We start from the raw sequence: 19,561 nt of genomic DNA, 5'->3' as shown, positions 1-19,561 counted from the left end.
TGCCCAAATTATTAATACCACCCATAAGATCACTTTACATTCTTTTTAGGGGAAGGGAGAGTCCAAATTCTATTCAATGACTCATCTGTGGTTTTACAGTGGAATTTTTCTGTCTTAGGAAAAATCTTCTTAAGAGGGTCACAGCACAGCTACCTGACAGCATTCAGGACACACTGCAGAAAAACTCTGAGGTCTTTTATTGTGGTCTTAGAATGGACCTAAGGTTGACATGGTGGACTGCCAGAGGAGCTGAACGTCAGCCCAGCAATTACTTTTTCATTTAAATAAGCAATTATGCATTCCATTCCCTCATGTCCCAAGCAAATCAGCTGAAGTTCTGATGATTCCCCTGGTCTCTGCCATAGTGGTTATAAATTTTCCTCCTTTTACCCTCAGCATAGTTGCACATCTCTGTAACTGTTGTATGAAAGCAGGAAGACTCTTCTGTCTAACCAGGATGAATCTTAGTAATAGTTGTTACAGTGGAGAAGACCTGAGTCTGGTGGGCAGATTGGCAAGAAAGTGCCTTTATTTAGAGGAGAGTTAATAAGAACTATGGCACCTTCTGTGTAGCTGTCTTTAAATCCACTGCAGCTTGTAGCTACAAAAAGCCATATCTCTGTCAGCATCCCATCTTTATTGACAAAAGTGCTAAGGTCTGTGATGGGTTTGAATTTAACCCTATTTGCAAGCTATTAATAACCAGTTAAGTTCACTTAGTTTCATGGGTGCTGGAAGAAGACACAAAACTCTTTGACCAGAGATGAAGGAAAGTGTATGACTCACAGCAATAACAGTAGCTAGCATATCGTGTGTGTGTGTGCATGTGTGTGTGTTTCTGCCACTTCTTGAGCCCCAGTTTCCACAGGATGATGCTGAAGAAGCATCATCTGCACAAACTGTAAACTGCATTACAGGAAAGGAAACTTGACCTTAGGGAACCCAAATCTTTTATAATGGGTAGTAATTATGCCTATCTTTTGCTCCAGAGGGAGACATTGTTATACTTGATATCAAGCATATCTTCTCTTTGTCCTAGAAGGGACATTATCTCCATCTTTCAAAATTGTAAACAAACTTACAAATGATGATGAGCAGTCTTCTGTATTTTGGGGTGGCTTTATCAGTTACCCTTGCTAATGAAGATATAATACCCAAATTAGAGCCATTGACTACACTATCAAAGAGCATACTATCTCTATTATCCAAGGCTGTTCGCTATATAAATATCCTTGAAAATGTAGTTCAGAACCAAGAGCAATCTGATGATCAGCAATGCTTCTGATTTCAGGACATATAGAAACATGAGACTCATGGAAATTTTTTACCCAATAAATATATTAGTAGTCATATTACATATAAATAGACTGAAAAAATGCCAAGTTGGGAAACAAATCCAACATATGTTATTAACAAGAGGCATTCTTTAAATGTGGGGACATGAAAAGTTAAAAGTAAAAGGAGGGAAAAAGGAAGGCAACACCAAAAGAAAATCTGGCATAACCATAGTAACTTAAAATATTGTATCCTTCAATGCAAGGGGCATTACTTATTATAAAGAGAGATCATTTATAATGTCAGAGGAGTCTATCAGTGAGGTAGATCATACAATTATATATGGGTATGCCCTCAATAACATAGCTTAAAATCTATAAAACAAAAAAATTGACTTAACTAAATAGATAAATTTGTAAACATAGTGCAAGACATTAGCATATGTCTCTCAGTAGCTATATTAAAAGAAAACAAAATAAGGTCACAGAAAATCTGATGACAAAATTCAAAAATTCAACCTAATTGGTCTATTTGGAACATCATACCAAATAAGTTCTAAAAGCATTTTCTTCTTAAGTGTGATAAAATATTGGCCATATTCTGAGTCACACAGCAAGACTTAATCCATTTCAAAAGTTTGAAAATATCCAGAATGCAGTCTCTGACCATAGTGAAATTAGAATAAAAATCAATAACAAAAGGTAATTGTTAGAAAGCTCACCAGGTTAGAAATTAAATGATGCAATTTTATTTTAAAAATCACAACTTAAATTATGTAAAGATATAACATCTCAAAACATATGGGACACAGCTTAATTAATCCTTAGAGGAAAATGCATACACTTACAAAAAAACAGTTGAGATTTAATGATCTATATTTAAATATTGAAAAACTAGAAAAGAAGAGCAAATCAATCTAAGACAAATAAAAAGAAGGAAATAATAGAAGAAAATGTTAAGGATAAGAGCAGAAATAAAAGAACTAGAAAGCTACCATACAGTAGAGAAAATCAACAAAACCAAAAATTATTTTTCTGAAAGGATGAATAAAATTGATAAAGATTTAGGATTGGCCAGGCACAGTGGCTCACACCTGTAATCCTAGCCCTCTGGGAGGCTGAGGTGGGAGGATTGCTTGAGCTCAGAAGTCCAAGACCAGCCTGAGCAAGAATAGGACTCCATCTCTACTAAAAATAGAAAAAAATAGCCAGGACTGGTGGCACGTACCTGTAATCCCAGCTACTTGGGAGGCTGAGAGGATTCTGGGAGGATTGCTTGAGCCCAGGAGTTTAAGGTTGCTGTGAGCTAGGCTGACTCCCATGGCACTTTAGCCCGGCCAACAGAGAAAGACTCCATCTCAAAAAAAGAAAAAAAAGACTTAGTAGAACTGATGAAGAAACACCACACACACACACACACACACACACACACACACACGAATTTTAAATTATACATTACTACAGACCCTACAGACATCAAAAAGATAGTATAAGATTATTTTGAAAAATAATGCATAAATATGAATTCACATGCATAAATATGAATATCAATGAAATTAAAAAGAGCACAACTTATGAAAATAGAAAATATAAACAGTATGATATCTTTTAAAGAAATTACATATATTACTACACAGCTTCTTCATATAAGAAAATAATTTGAAAAAAATCCAAAACCAAGTATTAACAAATGAATCCAGAAATATATAAAAGTAATAATTTATCATAAACACATATGATTAAGTCCAGAAATACAATGCTGATTTAGCATTGAAAATCAATTTATAGACAGATTTTACCTCAAAAACAGGAAAAAGGGGAAAATAATATGATGATCTCAATGAGAAAAAAATTAGGAAAGATATTCAAACCTATTCATAATTTACAAAATAAAAATACTTAACAAATAGATATAGAAAAAAACTTGAATTGATGGCAAGTAAAAGAAAATAAAACCATACAACATACTTAAAGGTGAAATATTTAAAGTTTTATGCTATGAAATTCAGTTAATGACTGTGATGTCCACTATTACCTCTTCTATCTAACATTGCACTCAAAGTGAAGTACTAACCAGTAAAATAAGGCAAGAAAAATATTGTTAGAATTAAAAAACAAGAAATAAAACTCTCACTAAAAACTGATGACACGATTAGCTTTCAAAAGGTCTAAAAGATTGTGTAATACAGGAAAAGTGTAATTAAAAATGAATTTAATAATGTTGCTATGAAAAGTCAATATCCAAATGTCGGTTGTATTCACTTATGTCTCCAACAAAAATGGAAGACAGAATTTTTAAAATACCGTTATAATAATATGGAAATACAAATAATTAAGAATACATCTAACAGAAGGCATACAAGATTTCTCACTGAGAAGTTAAAAAATTAATGAAAAAAATCTTAAGAAACCTTAATGCATGGCGAAATATACTGCAATCATTGATTAAAAGATTTAATATTTAAAGATGTCAGCTCTTCTCAAATTGATCTGTAGATTCAGTGCAACCTGAATCAAAATCTTGACATATTTTTTTTTTTAGCAGTATTATTTGTTGTTTGATTGAATTTGAAAAAAGTCAATCCTATTTATATGGAAATGCAAGTCCCCAAATGGTTGTGCCAGTTTTGGAGAAGACCAAAGTTGTAGGACTTATATTACTGGATATCAATACTTGTTCTAGTTATTATTGCTATAAAATATTGCTATAAAACTTAGTGTTTTTTTTTAAGTTACTCTTATTTATTTAATTTAAAATCTAAAATTTGGGTAGAGCCCAGTAAGGCCAGCTTCTTTCTGTTCCATAAGGCATAAGCAGGAGAGATCTAACTGGGGTTTAAAGCATTTAGTTTGAAGGTGACCCACTCGAATTGCTGAAAAATTGTGCTGGATGTTGGCTGGAAACAGGCAGGAATATGAGCCTGAAGTCTCTCCACACAGGCCTCTCCATAGGCTGCTTTAGGTTTCTCATGGCATGGTGGCTTGGTTCCAAGATTAAGAAGCCTAAGAGAGCAAAAGTGCATTGCATTTTCTTATGACCTAACCTTGGATGTCACATAGTTTCACTGCCCACATAGATTGAAGGGACATAGACCTAATCACTCAATGGAATGAGTGCCAAGGTCACATTCCTGTGAGAAGAGATAATGTTTTAGCTATTTTTGGAAAATACAATTTGCCAAAAGATCTATTATAAAGCTGTAGTAATTAAGGCAGTGTGATTGGTGCAAGGCTAAACAAATAGATCAGTGGCATGGAATAGAAGCTCCCACAGTTAAGGGTAGAGTGCTGTACAGTGATATTGGGTCAATTAAATATTTTTATAAAAAGGTAAATTTTAACTTCTATCTCACTATATATATGAGTACTAATTCTAGATGGATTATAGATGTAGATGTAAATATAAATGGTAAAATAAAACTTATTAGAATAAGGCATAGGAAAATATCATCATGGCCTTGGAGAAAACAGACTTTTTAAATAAGACATAAATCACATAGCCATAAAGGGGTAAATTATGAAAAGTTGTATTAAATTACAATTGCAAACTTTTGTTCATCAAATAGCATAAGAGTGTGAAAATGCAAGCAACAAAATTTTTTCAATGGAATTACTCTAAAAAGGATTTGTAACTAGAATATGTAAAAATATCTGACAATAATAAAAAGGCAAATAGTTCAATAAAAAATGGACAAAAGACTTGAAAGGGCACTCTACAAAAAATAACATAAATTGGCCAATAATCATATGAAAATGTGTTTGCCTTCCTTAGTTTTCAGCGAAATGCGGATTACAACCACAGTGCAATTCCACTATCCATTCATCAGCATGTTGAAATGAAAAAGAAAAAAACCTATTGGCTTGGATGTGGAGCAATTGGCATTTCCAAGATTAAGTAGCCTAAGGAGAGCAAAAGTACATTGCATTTTTATGACCTAACCTTGGATATAACCTAGTTTCACTGCCAAAGTGAAACTAGTGAGAATGTAAACTGGTTTAACCAGTTTGTAAATCTGTTGGGCAGTACCACAAAAATCTGAACATGTATAATACCCTGACCCAGGAATTCCACTCCTAGATATATACCCAACACGAATTCCACTCCTAAGAATAAACTAAACGAAAATGTAAATGTTTACAAAACAATATGTACATGAATTTTTATAGTAGCGGCACAAATCACAGCATCACAGTGAGTAAGTTGGGGCATATGCATTACTGGAATACCATTTAGCAATAAGTAGACACAGTTTATGTTTTTTATATGAAAGATGGGTGAATTTTTCAAACATCTTGAAGGAAAGAAGCCACATGTTTGCGTATTTAATGATTCCCCCTCTTTTTAAAAAATATAAAATCCTGAGTTCATGAAAGAGCCTCTTAGTTTCTGGTAATGTTTGATTTTTGATCTGAGTGGTGGTTGTATAGGTATGTTCTCTTTGAAAATTCATCAGTGTATACAATTAGGATTTGTGTACTTTTAGGCAAACCATAATATATTTACATTAAAAGTTGATTTTAAATTTTAAAATTTAAATTTAAAATTTTATTTACATTAAAAGTTGATTAAAAGTTCTGTGCATTGTTTCAACTCTTGTCTCTTTGTAGGGTGGTTTTCCAGGGACTCAGCTATTAATATTAAATTGTTGAATCCCAATGTCCAGTCTTTTTATATCTTTTCTCTTGAGACAGTTTTCTCATTTGGAATTCCTACAGTCTTCTGCCTGAAGCAATAACTCTTAACAGACAATATTTTCTTAGCTTAGTTGGGTAAGAATTCTAGAGTTCCCAATTTTCTGCTCACAAATGTGCATTGTTTTCCCAAACCTACAGTCTGGTTCAAACTCTGAATAAACCTAGGGTCTTCTGCTGCGGTGAATAGGAGCAAGCATATAGCATGTGGGTGGACATAAGAATTGGGGATCAAACATTTTATGTAGACTGCCATCCAATCTTCTTGTTTTAACACTACCTCATCTTTGCTTCAGTGATACCTAGTGCTCTTAGTGTCTGAGATTCTAGGTTAAAATGTGGTTTGTTTCATCTTGACTTACTTAGCTGCAGGCTTATTGTTCATGCTTCTGAAGTCTACTGACTTAGTTCCAGTTGCCAAATTACCTTCAAAAATATTGTCTCCTATTTGTACTTTTTTACTTTCTGATAAATATATCTGTTTATAAATGTCTGCCTTTTAACAAACACTGATATGTTTACTCTGTGCCCAGATACTGTTCTAAGCATTTAAGTATTAATTAATTTAGTTCCCCTAACAACTTTATAATGTAGGTATTATTATTTATAGATTTTTTTTATTAGCACCCAACACACTTAGATATAATTTTAATTTTTATTCAGTTCTAAAAATTTTTAATTTTCATAATCATATTTTTCTTTAAGCCATGAATTGAGAAGAGATTTTTGATTTCTAAATATATGTTTTTGTTTCTCTTTTAAAACAACTAATTGTTCAAATCTACTATTAATTTTCTATATTTTTAATAGTATAAGATAAGTCTCTATTTCTGAAAAAACTGAAATAAAATAGTCTATTTATGGATTTTAAATTATCTCCTTGATCTGGACAGTTTTTACATCATTTATTTTATACGATGTTTTTATATATATATACACACGTGTTCGTGAATTACATTTTTGTGGTCTATATTTTTTCTCTGCTTTATTTTTAAGTTTTCCATTGTAAAAAATACCCAATTTAATTATGCTCTTAAAATAGTTGTTTTATCCATTTATCATTATTGTGAATTTTAAAATATTTAAATAATTTTAACTTCTTTCTTGTATTTTTTTTACTGGCCTTTTATTTTGCTTCTTTTCCCCCCTACTATTCTGTCTTCTCTCAATGGACTCATTTTTTTATTCATACTTTCCTCCCTCATTTCTTTAGGAGATTTTAACTATCCAATGACAGTTCACTATCCTCATTCCTCAGAATTTTGTTTGTGTATGTATCTGTGTGTGTGTGCATGTTTGGTCTAGGTTATTAATTTTATGTTTTAAAAAAACTATCAGTGTAATTATCATTCTTTTGCAAGTAATATGTTTTCTAGCAGCTTTTACAATTTTTGCTTTATTCTTGATGTCATGGAGTTTTCCTACCTTGTTTTCTTATCTGGAAAAATGAATTTTAAAAATATTTTCAGTAGTAGTTGGAGTGTACATTTATTCCCAGGGCTAATATTTCATTAATTATGTAAATTTCTCATTCTCAGCTATAAGTTTTCAGATATTGTTTTTCTGGTATTCATTTCATTGTATTTTTCACAACTACTGTAAAACGTTTTATGGACCTCTTATTCTATTTTTATTATCTTTTTTTTAGCAAACAACTTTATTTTTTTAAAAGTTTTAGGTTTACAGAAATATTCTGAAGATAGTACAGAGAGTTGCCATATACTGTAAACCCAATTCTTCCCCCCCCCCTTTTTTTATGGTAGAGGTTCTTTTTTAAAAAAATTTTTTTTTATTTTAGTATATTATGGGGGTACAAGTGTTAAGGTTATGTATATTGCCCATGCCCCCCCTCCCCTCTTGAATCAGAGCTTCAAGTGTGTCCATTCCCCAAACATTGCACATCTTACTTGTTATGTTTGTATATACCCATCCCCTCCTCCCCCCTCCCACCTGCCCGACACTCAATAAATGTTATTCCTATATGTCCACTTAGGTGTTGATCCGTTAATACCAATTTGCTGGTGAGTAGATGTGATGCTTGTTTTTCCATTCCTGAGATACTTCACTCAGTAGAATGGGTTCCAGCTCTATCCAGGAATATACAAGAGGTGCTATATCACCATTGTTTCTTAAAGCTGAATAGTACTCCATGGTATACATATACCACATTTCATTAATCCACTCATGATTTGATGGGCACTTGGGTTGCTTCCACAGCTTTGCAATTGTGAATTGTGCTGCTGTAAACATTCGAATGCAGGTGTCTTTTTTGTAGAGTGTCATTGGATCTTTTGGGTAGATGCCCAGTAGTGGGATTGCTGGATCAAATGGTAGATCCACTTGTATCACTTTGAGATATCTCCATATTGCCTTCCACAGAGGTTGAACTAGTTTGCAGTCCCACCAGCAATGTAGGAGTGTTCCTGTCTCTCTGCATCCACGCCAGCATTTATTGTTTGGGGACTTTTTGATAAAGGCTATTCTCACTGGAGTTAAGTGATATCTCATTGTGGTTTTGATTTGCGTTTCCCTGATGATTAAAGATGTTGAGTATTTTTTCATATGTTTGTTGGCCATTATTCTATCTTCTTTTGGAAAGTTTCTGTTCATGTCCTTTTCCCATTTTTTGATGGGGTTGTTTGATTTTTTCTGGCTTATTTTCCTGAGTTCTAAAAAGATTCCAGTTATCAGCTCTTTATCAGATATATAGCTTGAGAAAATTTTCTCCCATTGTGTGGGTTGTCTGTTTGCACTTTTGACAGTTTCTTTAGCTGTGCAGAAGCTTTTTCAATTTGATCAGGTCCCATCTGTTTATTTTTGTTGCTGCTGTGATTGCCTTTGAGGTCTTCTTTATAAATTCTTTGCCTAGGCCAATGTCTAGAAGAGTATTTCCAACGTTTTCCTCTAGAATTCTAATAGTTCCCCCTTTTATTAACATCTTACTTTAGGATGGTAAATTTGTTACAGTTAATAAACCATTATTAACACATTATTACTACTTAAATAGTTTATTGAAATTTTCTCAATTTTTACCTAATTTTCTTATTATGTTCCAGAATCTCATTCTGTAAAACATATTTACTTGTCATGTCTCCTTTGGCTCCTCTTGGCTATGACAATTTCTCAATCTTTCCTTGTTTTAATAAGTGCTAGTCATCAATATTTTGAGGACTGTTGGGCAGGTATCTTGTAGGATGCTCCTCTACTCAAAATTTTCTGATGTTTTGTCATGATTAGCCTGGGGTTATAGGTTTTGAAAAGAAGACCACAGAGGTAAAATGCCATTTTCCTGTCAAGGGGATATACTATCCATGTGACTGACTACTTTTGAATTTGACCTTGCTCACCTGGCTGGGGGAGTGTTTGCCAGGTTTCTCCACTATACTTTTATTTGTCTTTTAACTACTCATTTTGGTTACTATTCTTTCATTCCTTTTCTATCTTTTTTTTTTAATTACCCACTGTGAATAATGCAGTGCTTATTTCCAATTCATCAATTTACTTACAATTGCCTCTAGTCTGAAGATTATACTGAGATTCTAGTTTTTATTTTAACAATTATATCTTTTAATATCTGGGTTTCTTATTTGTTCTTTTTTCATCCACTTGTTTTATTCCTTCCTATTTTTATTTTTCTGGAACATTTTATTTTTGTGTCATTTATCTTTTTGAGTATTCTAAAATTGCTTATTTTCAAGTTTTCTTTAGATGCTTCTATGGTATAAATTAAACTAGTACTAATGGAGCCTTTTGTTTTTGTCATATTTTTCTTTCTATACTCATATTTAAATCTACCATTGCTATATATTTAGGGAAGAGAGGATTGCATTAATATATGAATTCTGGTTATTTTCTAATATATTTCTTCTTCTTTCCCTCCTCCTCCTCCTATTTCTTTGCTTTGCCTATTTTTAATTACTTATGTTTGACTGGAAAGCAATCTTATAATGGCTAGTCTGGAGTCCTGCTTTGTTGTGAGTTTGTTAATATTGCACACCTATTCACAGAACCAATGAGTGGCTTGGTTCAATTCTTGTTAACAAATCTCTGTGAACTCTGGTCACTATGATCATGCCTTCTGTGGTAAGGTATAAGTCCGATCAGCTTGCTAATAATAGCTCTCTATAAGACAGCTCCTATTTTGTGTTTTGCATGGATTAAGTCCCTGGCTCTTTTAAAGATGTGATTACTACATAAGAGCAAAACTTCACTATCACTGCCCTAAAGTTAAGTAGGCATATGGCTTCAGCCTTATTCACATGTTTGTGTTTCTCTTAAGGTTCAAGTTTATTGAGATATTTATCACGGCTTTAAGCTTTCTCTTTGTCTCTCAATTTAAATCTATGTTTGCTATATGTTTAGAGCCGAGGGGATTGCATCAATATGAATTATCTGTACTATTAGCTGATTATTTTCTAACTGTGTTTTTCTCTTTTTCTTTTCTTTTAGGACTTATTTTACTTCCAGGAAGTGCACTCGGCAAGCTTCTGGGAGGTGTCATTATTTCCAAATTAAAAATGTCTTATAGAGCCTTTATGATATTTATAATAGTTACGTCTGTTGTATCAATTGCACTGCTTGGGCTTATACTTTTTATACACTGTGATCCAGGGAAGTTTGCTGGGATCACTGAAGACTATGCTGGGTAAATATAATCTTGTACATTAGACTTTAACATCAAAATTCAACAGCATAATTTTCAGTCAATTAATAATTATTTATCCAGTAACCTTTATATGTGCATATCATTCTTAGAATTATTGGACATATAAAAGAAATACAAAGGATAGTTCCAACTTTTATAATAAGGGCACAAATATTATAATGATATTTTGTGATATGACTTTTCATGTGTTCATAAAGTACTGAAGAAAAAACACATTGAAAAGGTTCAGAACCTAAAAGTGAGACTCTGTATTAGATTGGGTAGCAACTAAGAGGCAGTCCTAACCGTGCAAAGCTGATCTGACCTTGTGTTCCTGCATTCTTTTGTCTCTCTTCTCATAGACATCAATGAGTGTAACTAAAGTACACCTGAAAGTATATGCATGTGTAATATCTCCTTTAAGCTGTTTAGCAAAATTCAAAGAAGTGGGCAGAGTTCGATATTAAATACCAGGGAACAAAACTGGAATTGGAAACCAAAGGACTGAGCAAGTAAAATAAGAGAATAAGACTTCTACTTCCAGCTACAATGGAGTAGCTTATGGTAGTTCTATGCTCCCATTGAGAACAACTAGATGAGCTGAATAAAATTTTATAAGATTTGTTTAAAGGCAACAGAGAGTTGTTTAGGCAACTAGGAATTTAAAGTCCAAACCCTTGGAGAAAGGCAAAACCTAGAGAGAAGAGGAAACTTTTTGTAGCCACCTTTTCTCTGAGGACATTTGCTGATTGTGGACATTGGCAAGAAGCTGAGAATTTGGACAAAGAGTTCAGGCAAAGAATATCTAATCTAGTAGGATGATAAGAAACCAGCACAATATTTTAATAGACCTATGAGCCTAAAGAGACAAAAATTAGGACACAGGGAGGCCACATCATTAGAGTGAATGAAGAGGTATACAAATACCTATGACAACAGTGTATGTTAGCTGAATTATGAAGCTAGGAGGCTAAAATCAAGCAGAAATCCCATGAAAAGCAGAGAATTCCAGTAGTATTATGATGCTCTGTAGATAGAAGATAGAGTTTAGAATGTGCTGGGTGGAGGAACCCTGATGAACATTACATGTTTTTAGTTGGTATCTGTGTGTGGCTAAAACCTAGGAGTTGGGGGGGGGGGGGCTTCCTAACATACTATGGTCTAGCCAAGAGTTAATCTGGTCTCTGATTGGATTAGTACAGTCAGTCAACACTCTGTATCATAAAGAGTATGATCCAAAGCTACAAAAAGTCTTATTCAAAGGCCTTGCATTTAAATAAATTATCAAGTAAACCAAGGACATGAGAACATGACCAAAAAGAAAATAGACAGTAGAATCAACCTACAGGGTATCCAAATATTGTCATTATCAAATAAGAATAATATTAAAATAGTATTGATATGAGCAATTAAAAAAATGTAATTTTCTCATCAGAAACTATGGAGTCAGGCTGGGCGTGGTGGCTCACATCTGTAATCCTAGCACTCTGGGAGGTCGAGGTGCGTGGATCGTTTAAGCTCAGGAGTTGGAGACCAGCTTGAGCAAAAGGGAGACCTCATCTCTACTAAAAATAGAAAAGATAGTAATTGACCAACTAAAAGTATACAGAAAAAATTAGCCAGGCATGGTGACGCATGCCTATAGTCCCAGCTATTCAGGAGGCTGAGGCAGTAGGATTGCTTGAGCCCAGGAGTTTGAGGTTGCTGTGAGCTAGGCTGATGCCACGGCACTCTAGCAGGGGCAACAAGAGTGAGACTCTGTCTCAAAAAAAGAAATAAACCATGGGGTCAGAAGATAATATCTTTAAAGTCCTGATAGAAAAGAGCTGTCAACTCATAATTCTATATCCAGTTAAAATATATTTCAAAAATTAAAATAAAATTAATATATTATAAAGTGGAGTGATAAAATTTGTTGTTAGCTCCAAAAGAAATTACAAAGAGATCTCTTCAGTCTAAAGGGAAATGACAATAGAAGAAAACCTGGAACTTGAAGGATGAGGGAAGAATAAAAGAAATAATAAATATATGAGTAAATAGTTTAATTTTTCATCTTAAGTTTAAAATATATATGACTGTTGAAAACAAAAATGATGCCATTGTTTGGAGTAGATTTCAATGAATGTGCATGTAATACATATGGCAACTATAATCTAATGGAGAGAGTAAAAGGACCTATATGGTTATAAGGCTTCTCTATTTTATTAAATAAATGGAGTGTTAAAATATCAACTTGAAGTAGGTTATACACACACACATGTATACCTACATCTGTCCATCTAAATATCTATTTATACACACTTATGTATATCTACATCCATATATATACATATATGTGTATGTAAACTATATATATATATATATTTAGGTCTATAAAGGATACAAAGAATTATAGTCAACATGTCAATAGAGAAATGAAAATGAGATAGTGAAAGTAGTCACATAATTCAAAATAGGGTAAGGAAGGAGGAAGAGAAGAATGAAAAGCAGAGAGGACAAATAAAAAATAAATAATAAAATCACAACCCTCAATCTAACCATACTAACAATTAAATATAAATAATCTAAACCAGGGGCTGGAAAACTATGATCTACAGCCAAATTCGAACTGCAGCCTGTTTTTGTATGGTCTACAAGCTAAGAATGGTTTTTATATTATATTTTGTAAGGGTTGTGCAAAACAACAAAGAAGAATAGGATTTCTAGATGAGTAAAGAGCTTGTAGTCGTCACTCTTATCCTCACAAAAAAAGAATTGAACAAACTGAAAATCAATAACTCTTCTTAGATACAACAGAGATCACAGGGCAAACTGATATTCCCAAAACTGGAGAGACAGGAGAAGACAGAAAATTGTAGTTTACTGGGAGCAGAATCCATTGGAGCAGAATCTTAAATATTAATTGACTAATTGCTGGAGTTGGAGTGTGAGAACTTGAGAGTTAAAAACTTCCGGGGGCCCAGTTTTAAGGGAACTCACAAACTTTCATGACTCTTACATCCAGAAGCCCCACCATGTTCTCAAGGTGAAGAAGATAGTAAAAGAAAAAAAAATCCTCTTATGTTTTGGGCATGGGGAGAGAGAAAGCAACCATCTTGAAGTATATTCCAGAGTGGCCTATTCTCTTTATCAAAAGCCTGCCTGTGAGAGAAACATCTTCACCAGAGTCTCCCTACCAAACTTTAGGAAGAAGCCCAATTAGATAAGTCAACCCCTCTAATCTTCCTGTCTCACATAAAGAAAAGACAAAAAAGACCAAGAAAGGCCAGGCGCAGTGGCTCACACCTGTAATCCTAGCACTCTGGGAGGCCAAGGCGGCAGATTGCTCGAGGTCAGGAGTTTGAAACCAGCCTGAGCAAGAGTGAGACCCCCATCTCTACTATAAATAGAAAGAAATTAATTGGCCAACTAATATATATATATATAGAAAAAATTAGCCGGGCATGGTGGTGCATGCCTGTAGTCCCAGCTACTCGGGAGGCTGAGGCAGGAGGATTGCTTGAGCCCAGGAGTTTGAGGTTGCTGTGAGCTAGGCTGACGCCATGACACTCACTCTAACCTGGGCAAGAAAGCGAGACTCTGTCTCAAAAAAAAAAAGACCAAGAATAACTTCTGGAGGTCACAGCCCAGAGACTTAGGCTCACTATGAAAACCACAAAAGCCTCAAATTCAGTCTTAAGATTAAAGGATTCTTTCTCTTCCCAATACTCTGCCACCACATCAAGAGATATCTAGTACGATAACAGTAAATTACAAATGAGTAAGCTACAAGACACACTTATTTAATGAAGAGTTTCTGGGGAAACCCAAAGACCATAGAGAAGACAAACATGAGGATACTACAAAATACTGAGGCCTTTGACACCCACAGCTACAGCAAACATTAAACACAGCCTAACTTCTAGACAGATAAACATAAAATTTCACACTAAAAATCTACTTAACTCAGTTCTTGTGCCTGATACATCATGTCTGGCTCTCAACAAAAAATTAAAAGCCATGATGAAAGGCAAGAAGAAAACAGTCAGAAGAGACAAAGCAAGCATCAGAGTCAGACTCAGACATGGCAGAGCTTTTGGAATTATCAGATTCAGCACCTAAAGTAACCGTCAATATGCTAAGGACTCTTTGAGAAAAGTTAACAACATAAAAAAAAATAATAGATAATGTCAGCACAGAAATGGAAACTCTAAGTAAAAAGTCAAAAGTAAATGCTAGAAATCAAAAACATTGTAACAAAAATAATGAGCTCATCAGTAAATTGGACCTAATAGAGCAAAGTGTCAGTATGCTTGAGGGTATGTCAATACAGACTCCCCAAACAGAAAAGCAAAGAGTAGATTGACCAGCTGATTGAAGTGGGGAAAAACAAAAGGGCATGGGAAGGAAAGAAAACCAAAGACAAAAAAAGAATTTAAAAAAGGAACGGATTTTTTGGAAATTAGCAAGATGGTGGAATAGGTGGTCACCCTCCTGTATCCCCTCACGATAAGAAGAATTCTTTACCCATTCATGGATAAAAGTCTCTTCATGGGAGCCTTGGAATTCAAGTAAAATGCACCAGCAAGGGTCATTTTAAGAGTGCAGACCTGTCTCGAAGAGGCAGATCCACCTACGGTGGTCCCGGCTTCAGTCCTAGAAATGACTCTGTTTCCCAAAGGGCTTGGCCATAGGCTCGTTGGGCCTTGAGCCTGCTACCAAAACTGTTTGCCAAGGAGTCCGGAGGAGTCCTGCACACTGGTGCCTTGTCAGACAGGCCTGTCTGCCTGCTGTTCCCCCCATCTGTGATCCTAACTGAGTATTGTTCACACAGGGACCCACAGGGAGACTGGCCCATCTGTGCCACTGGGACAGTAGAAGACAATATAGCTAGGCTTATTCAGATAAAGTGACCACAAAATTCTTATTATGATTTTGAATTCCTTCCTTGTTAATGTTTTTCTGTAAACTTGAATTAAAGACTTATGATAATGCAAACTTTAGTTCCAGAAAATAGCATTTCTAATTGTTTAGTCCAATTTCTTTACTTAATAGATAAAAGAAATCATAAGCTAGCTTTTTAGGTGGGTGTAGTCAACACTAAAATCCAGTATTTACTGATCCTTGGTCTAGTGTTCTTTTTACTGTATCTCTTTTTAAAAGTCTCTGACTTATTTTTATTTGCTTGTATGATAGTTTATTGCAAAGCCTTGTGATTACATTAATACCATTGCTAATGACTAGATTTAGAACAATGGCAAACATATAATTTATTATTCAATCTTGTACATTTTTGAGAGCTAAGTGTTATACTAATAATCATGACGGCACACGAGGCATCAATGGCACTGTTGCAGGCCAACAAGGATATATGATCACCCCATTTAGATCTGTTATACTCTTAAAATAATGATAAAAATCATGCACTATTAGATTTATGTAGTTGTCATGTACTTGTCATGAATACCAGAGTAAGAAACCACTCCACATTCTAACTTTTTAAATTATTCATATTTGAATCTATAGACAAAGTTTACATATAGGGTAAGAACTTGACGCATTAAGAATCAGGTATTTGGGTTTTGCTTGGATAACACTCAGTATGAATCAACTGACTTTAATTGCACTCAACTTGTGTGAAATATTTCTGAGTAAATTTGTCTTTTTGATGCCTAACATTCATCACCTTTCTATATGGGGTTCATTTACTACACATGTGAACTAAGGCCTTGCCTTCCTTTAAATCAATCAAAAGGGGATAAATATTACTCTTCTCATATTCTTGACATCAGAAAGCATATGACTTAGGCTCAGCTGTTTGGAATGCTCCCCTAGGATTTTGATTTTTGAGAGAATAACACAAACTCCATGGTCCTATGATATGATCACATCTGCCTTTTTGAGTTTTTGATGGTTTTCAGAGTCTATTTCTCTAGGCTTCTTATCTACTCTGTGAGATCCTGCACATTCTTTCTATCATTTCATTCACTTCTGTTATCCAAACTTAGTTTCTGCTGCCTATAGAGGCTTAAATATATGGTTTGTAAATCAAAGAAAAATAATCTTAACAATGATTTTGAAATATAGCCACTTTTTCAAATTGTGAATATTATAAGTAAGAACCTTTGATTTAATTCTAAATTTAATTCTAAATTTATAATTTACTCTGAAATGTCTGATTTTGAATCAAAAGAGTAGTTTATTATATCTCAAACAAGAAGCGGTACAATTAATCAAATATGCACCTAAACTATCAACACAATTTTGCTGTCTTAATGGTAGCTTATTTATGGCAGCAGCGCAGCAGCCCAGAGAGGGAGTGGCAATGAAATTGCAAAACTTGTTTTCCACAGCTTTTTGAGGATTGAATATTTTGCCTTGCAAGGAGTGCTCCAAATCCTGGAAGAAGTGGTAGTCACTTGGTGCAACGTCTGGTGAATACCATGGATGACAAAGAGCTTCCAAGTCCAGCCTCTGTAGTTTGAGATCATTGTTTGTGTGACATGTGGTTGAGCATTGCCTTGCAAAAGGAGTGGCCTGTCTGTCTTTATTGACCAATCTTGGCTGCTTAATCGCAACCATCCTCATCACTTCATCCGATCGGTTGCAGTAGACATCCACTTTAGTGGATTAACCAGGTTTCATGAAGCTGTAGTGGATAATACCAGCACTGGACCACCAAACAGATACAATTAGCTTTTTTTTTTTTTTTTTTTTTTTTTTGAGACAGAGTCTCGCTTTGTTGTCCAGGCTAGAGTGAGTGCCATGGCGTCAGCCTAGCTCACAGCAACCTCAAACTCTTGGGCTCGAGCGATCCTTCTGCCTCAGCCTCCCGAGTAGCTGGGACTACAGGCATGCACCACCATGCCCGGCTAATTTTTTATATATATATCAGTTGGCCAATTAATTTCTTTCTATTTATAGTAGAGACGGGGTCTCGCTCTTGCTCAGGCTGGTTTTGAACTCCTGACCTTGAGCAATCCGCCCGCCTCGGCCTCCCAAGAGCTAGGATTACAGGCGTGAGCCACCGCGCCCGGCCTACAATTAGCTTTTTTGATGAACATTGGGTTTTGGACTGTTTTGGCTCTTCATCTTTATCCATTCATTGTACCAAGCACTTGAAATTATCAAAAAGAATCCATTTTTCACCACACATAACAATACAGTGTAGAAATGGTTCACCTTTATGTTGTGACTCATGTGGAACCATCTATCCAGCTCATTTATCTTGTTGATTTGTTTCACATCATCCAATATTGTTGGAATAGTAACGTCGAACTCATCACAGATGTGATGCAATGACACTATAGATTCTAATTATGTAAAAAGGGTAATAGGATAATATTATGGAATTACTTTATGTCAATAAAATTGACAACTTACATGAAATGGATAAATCCTTTGATAGACACAAACTCAAAAAGAAATAGATAATTTAGATCTCTATTAAATAAATTAAATGTTAATTACAAATTTCCTACAAAGTAACTACAGGTCTAAATGGTTTCAGTGGTGAAGTCTATCAAACATTTAAAGACTAGCTAATTGTAATACCACACAAACCATTTCAGAAAATTGAAAAGGAGTGGATACTTCCTAATTCATTCTATGAGACCTACATTATCCTGATGGCAAAACCAAATAACAATATTGCAAGAAAACTATAGACCTATGTTTCATGTGCATAGATGCAAAAATAATTTTAAAATTTTAGTAAACTGAATCTAATAATATATTAAAAGGAAAATAAATCATGACCAAGCAAGATTTATCATAGAAACTGCAAGGTTGGTTTAATGTTTGAAAATCACTTGATGTAATCTACCATATTAATAAGCTAAAAATGAAAGAATCATATTAAAATCTCAATAGATGCCAATAAAACCCCACTGGATAAAATTCAACATCCATTTCTAATAAACTAAGAAACTAGGAATGAAAAGGAAGTGCCTCAGTCTGGTAAGGGAATTTATGAAAACCTATGGCAACATCATAATTATTATCATGGGCTGAATGTTTGTATCCCCTCCATTCATATGTTGAAGTTCTAATCCCCCATGTAATGGTAGTGGGAAGTGGAGCTTTGGGGAAGTAATTAGGTATGGATGAGGTCCTGAGGGTGGAATCCTCATGATGAAATTAATGTCCTATAGAAGAGGAAGAGACCAGAGCCTTCCCACTTTGCTTCATGTGAGAAGGTGGCAGTGTGCAATCCAAAAAGAGGGCCTTCACTAAGCACGGAATCTGCCCTCCCGGCACTTGATCTTACACTTTCCAGTCTCCAGAACTATCAGGAATAAATGTCTATTTTTTGTGCCACCCAGTCTGGTATTTTGTTATAGCAGCCCAAGCAGAATAAGACAGTGATGAAATACTGAATAATCAGCAACAAAACAAGGATGTATGCTTTCAATACTTCTATTTTAACATTATACCGAAGGTTCTAGCCATTACAGTAATGTAAGAGAAAAATAAAGGGCATCCAGATAGGAAAAAAAGAAGAAAAACTGATTAAAGTGTGAATGATCTATATTCTCATTATTACAAGACATTCCTGAGAAAAATTAAAGACCTAAATTTTTAAATATAGAAATAACTCATGTTCATGAGTTGCAAGAGTCAATATTATTAAGATGTTAATTCTCAAGTTGTTGTATTTAATGCAATCACAATCAAAATCCTAGCATTTTAATTTTTAGATATTGGTAAAATAATTTTTAAATTTATATAGATACACAAAGGACTTATAAAGGCTAAAAGAATTCCAAAGAACAACAAAAGATAAGGACTAACATTATTTGATTTCAAGACTTTTTGTAAAGCTACAGTAGTCATCAAAGTGATAAATGTAGAACAGAATGGAGAGTCTATAGAAATAAACCCACACATATATGTATAGTTAATATTTGACAAGATGCACATAAAATGTAGTGGAGCACATGCAATCATTTAAACAAATTATGCTGGAATA

The 19,561-nt window shown here is 34.3% G+C and overlaps 1 protein-coding gene across 1 annotated transcript in view; it reads left to right on the top strand.

Annotated features, from left to right (window-relative positions):
• Positions 1-19,561, top strand: part of SLCO6A1 (solute carrier organic anion transporter family member 6A1) — an 84,504-nt gene that overhangs the window by 40,116 nt on the left and 24,827 nt on the right. The window contains exon 8 of the mRNA XM_012773508.2: positions 10,416-10,611. Within this exon, the coding sequence (XP_012628962.2) occupies positions 10,416-10,611 (196 nt within the window). The remainder of the gene's footprint in view (positions 1-10,415; positions 10,612-19,561) is intronic.

Source organism: Microcebus murinus, chromosome 11, assembly GCF_040939455.1.
Source record: "Microcebus murinus isolate Inina chromosome 11, M.murinus_Inina_mat1.0, whole genome shotgun sequence".
In the NCBI taxonomy this organism is placed as follows: Eukaryota; Metazoa; Chordata; class Mammalia; order Primates; family Cheirogaleidae; genus Microcebus; species Microcebus murinus.
This window is presented reverse-complemented; position numbering and strand designations above follow the sequence as displayed.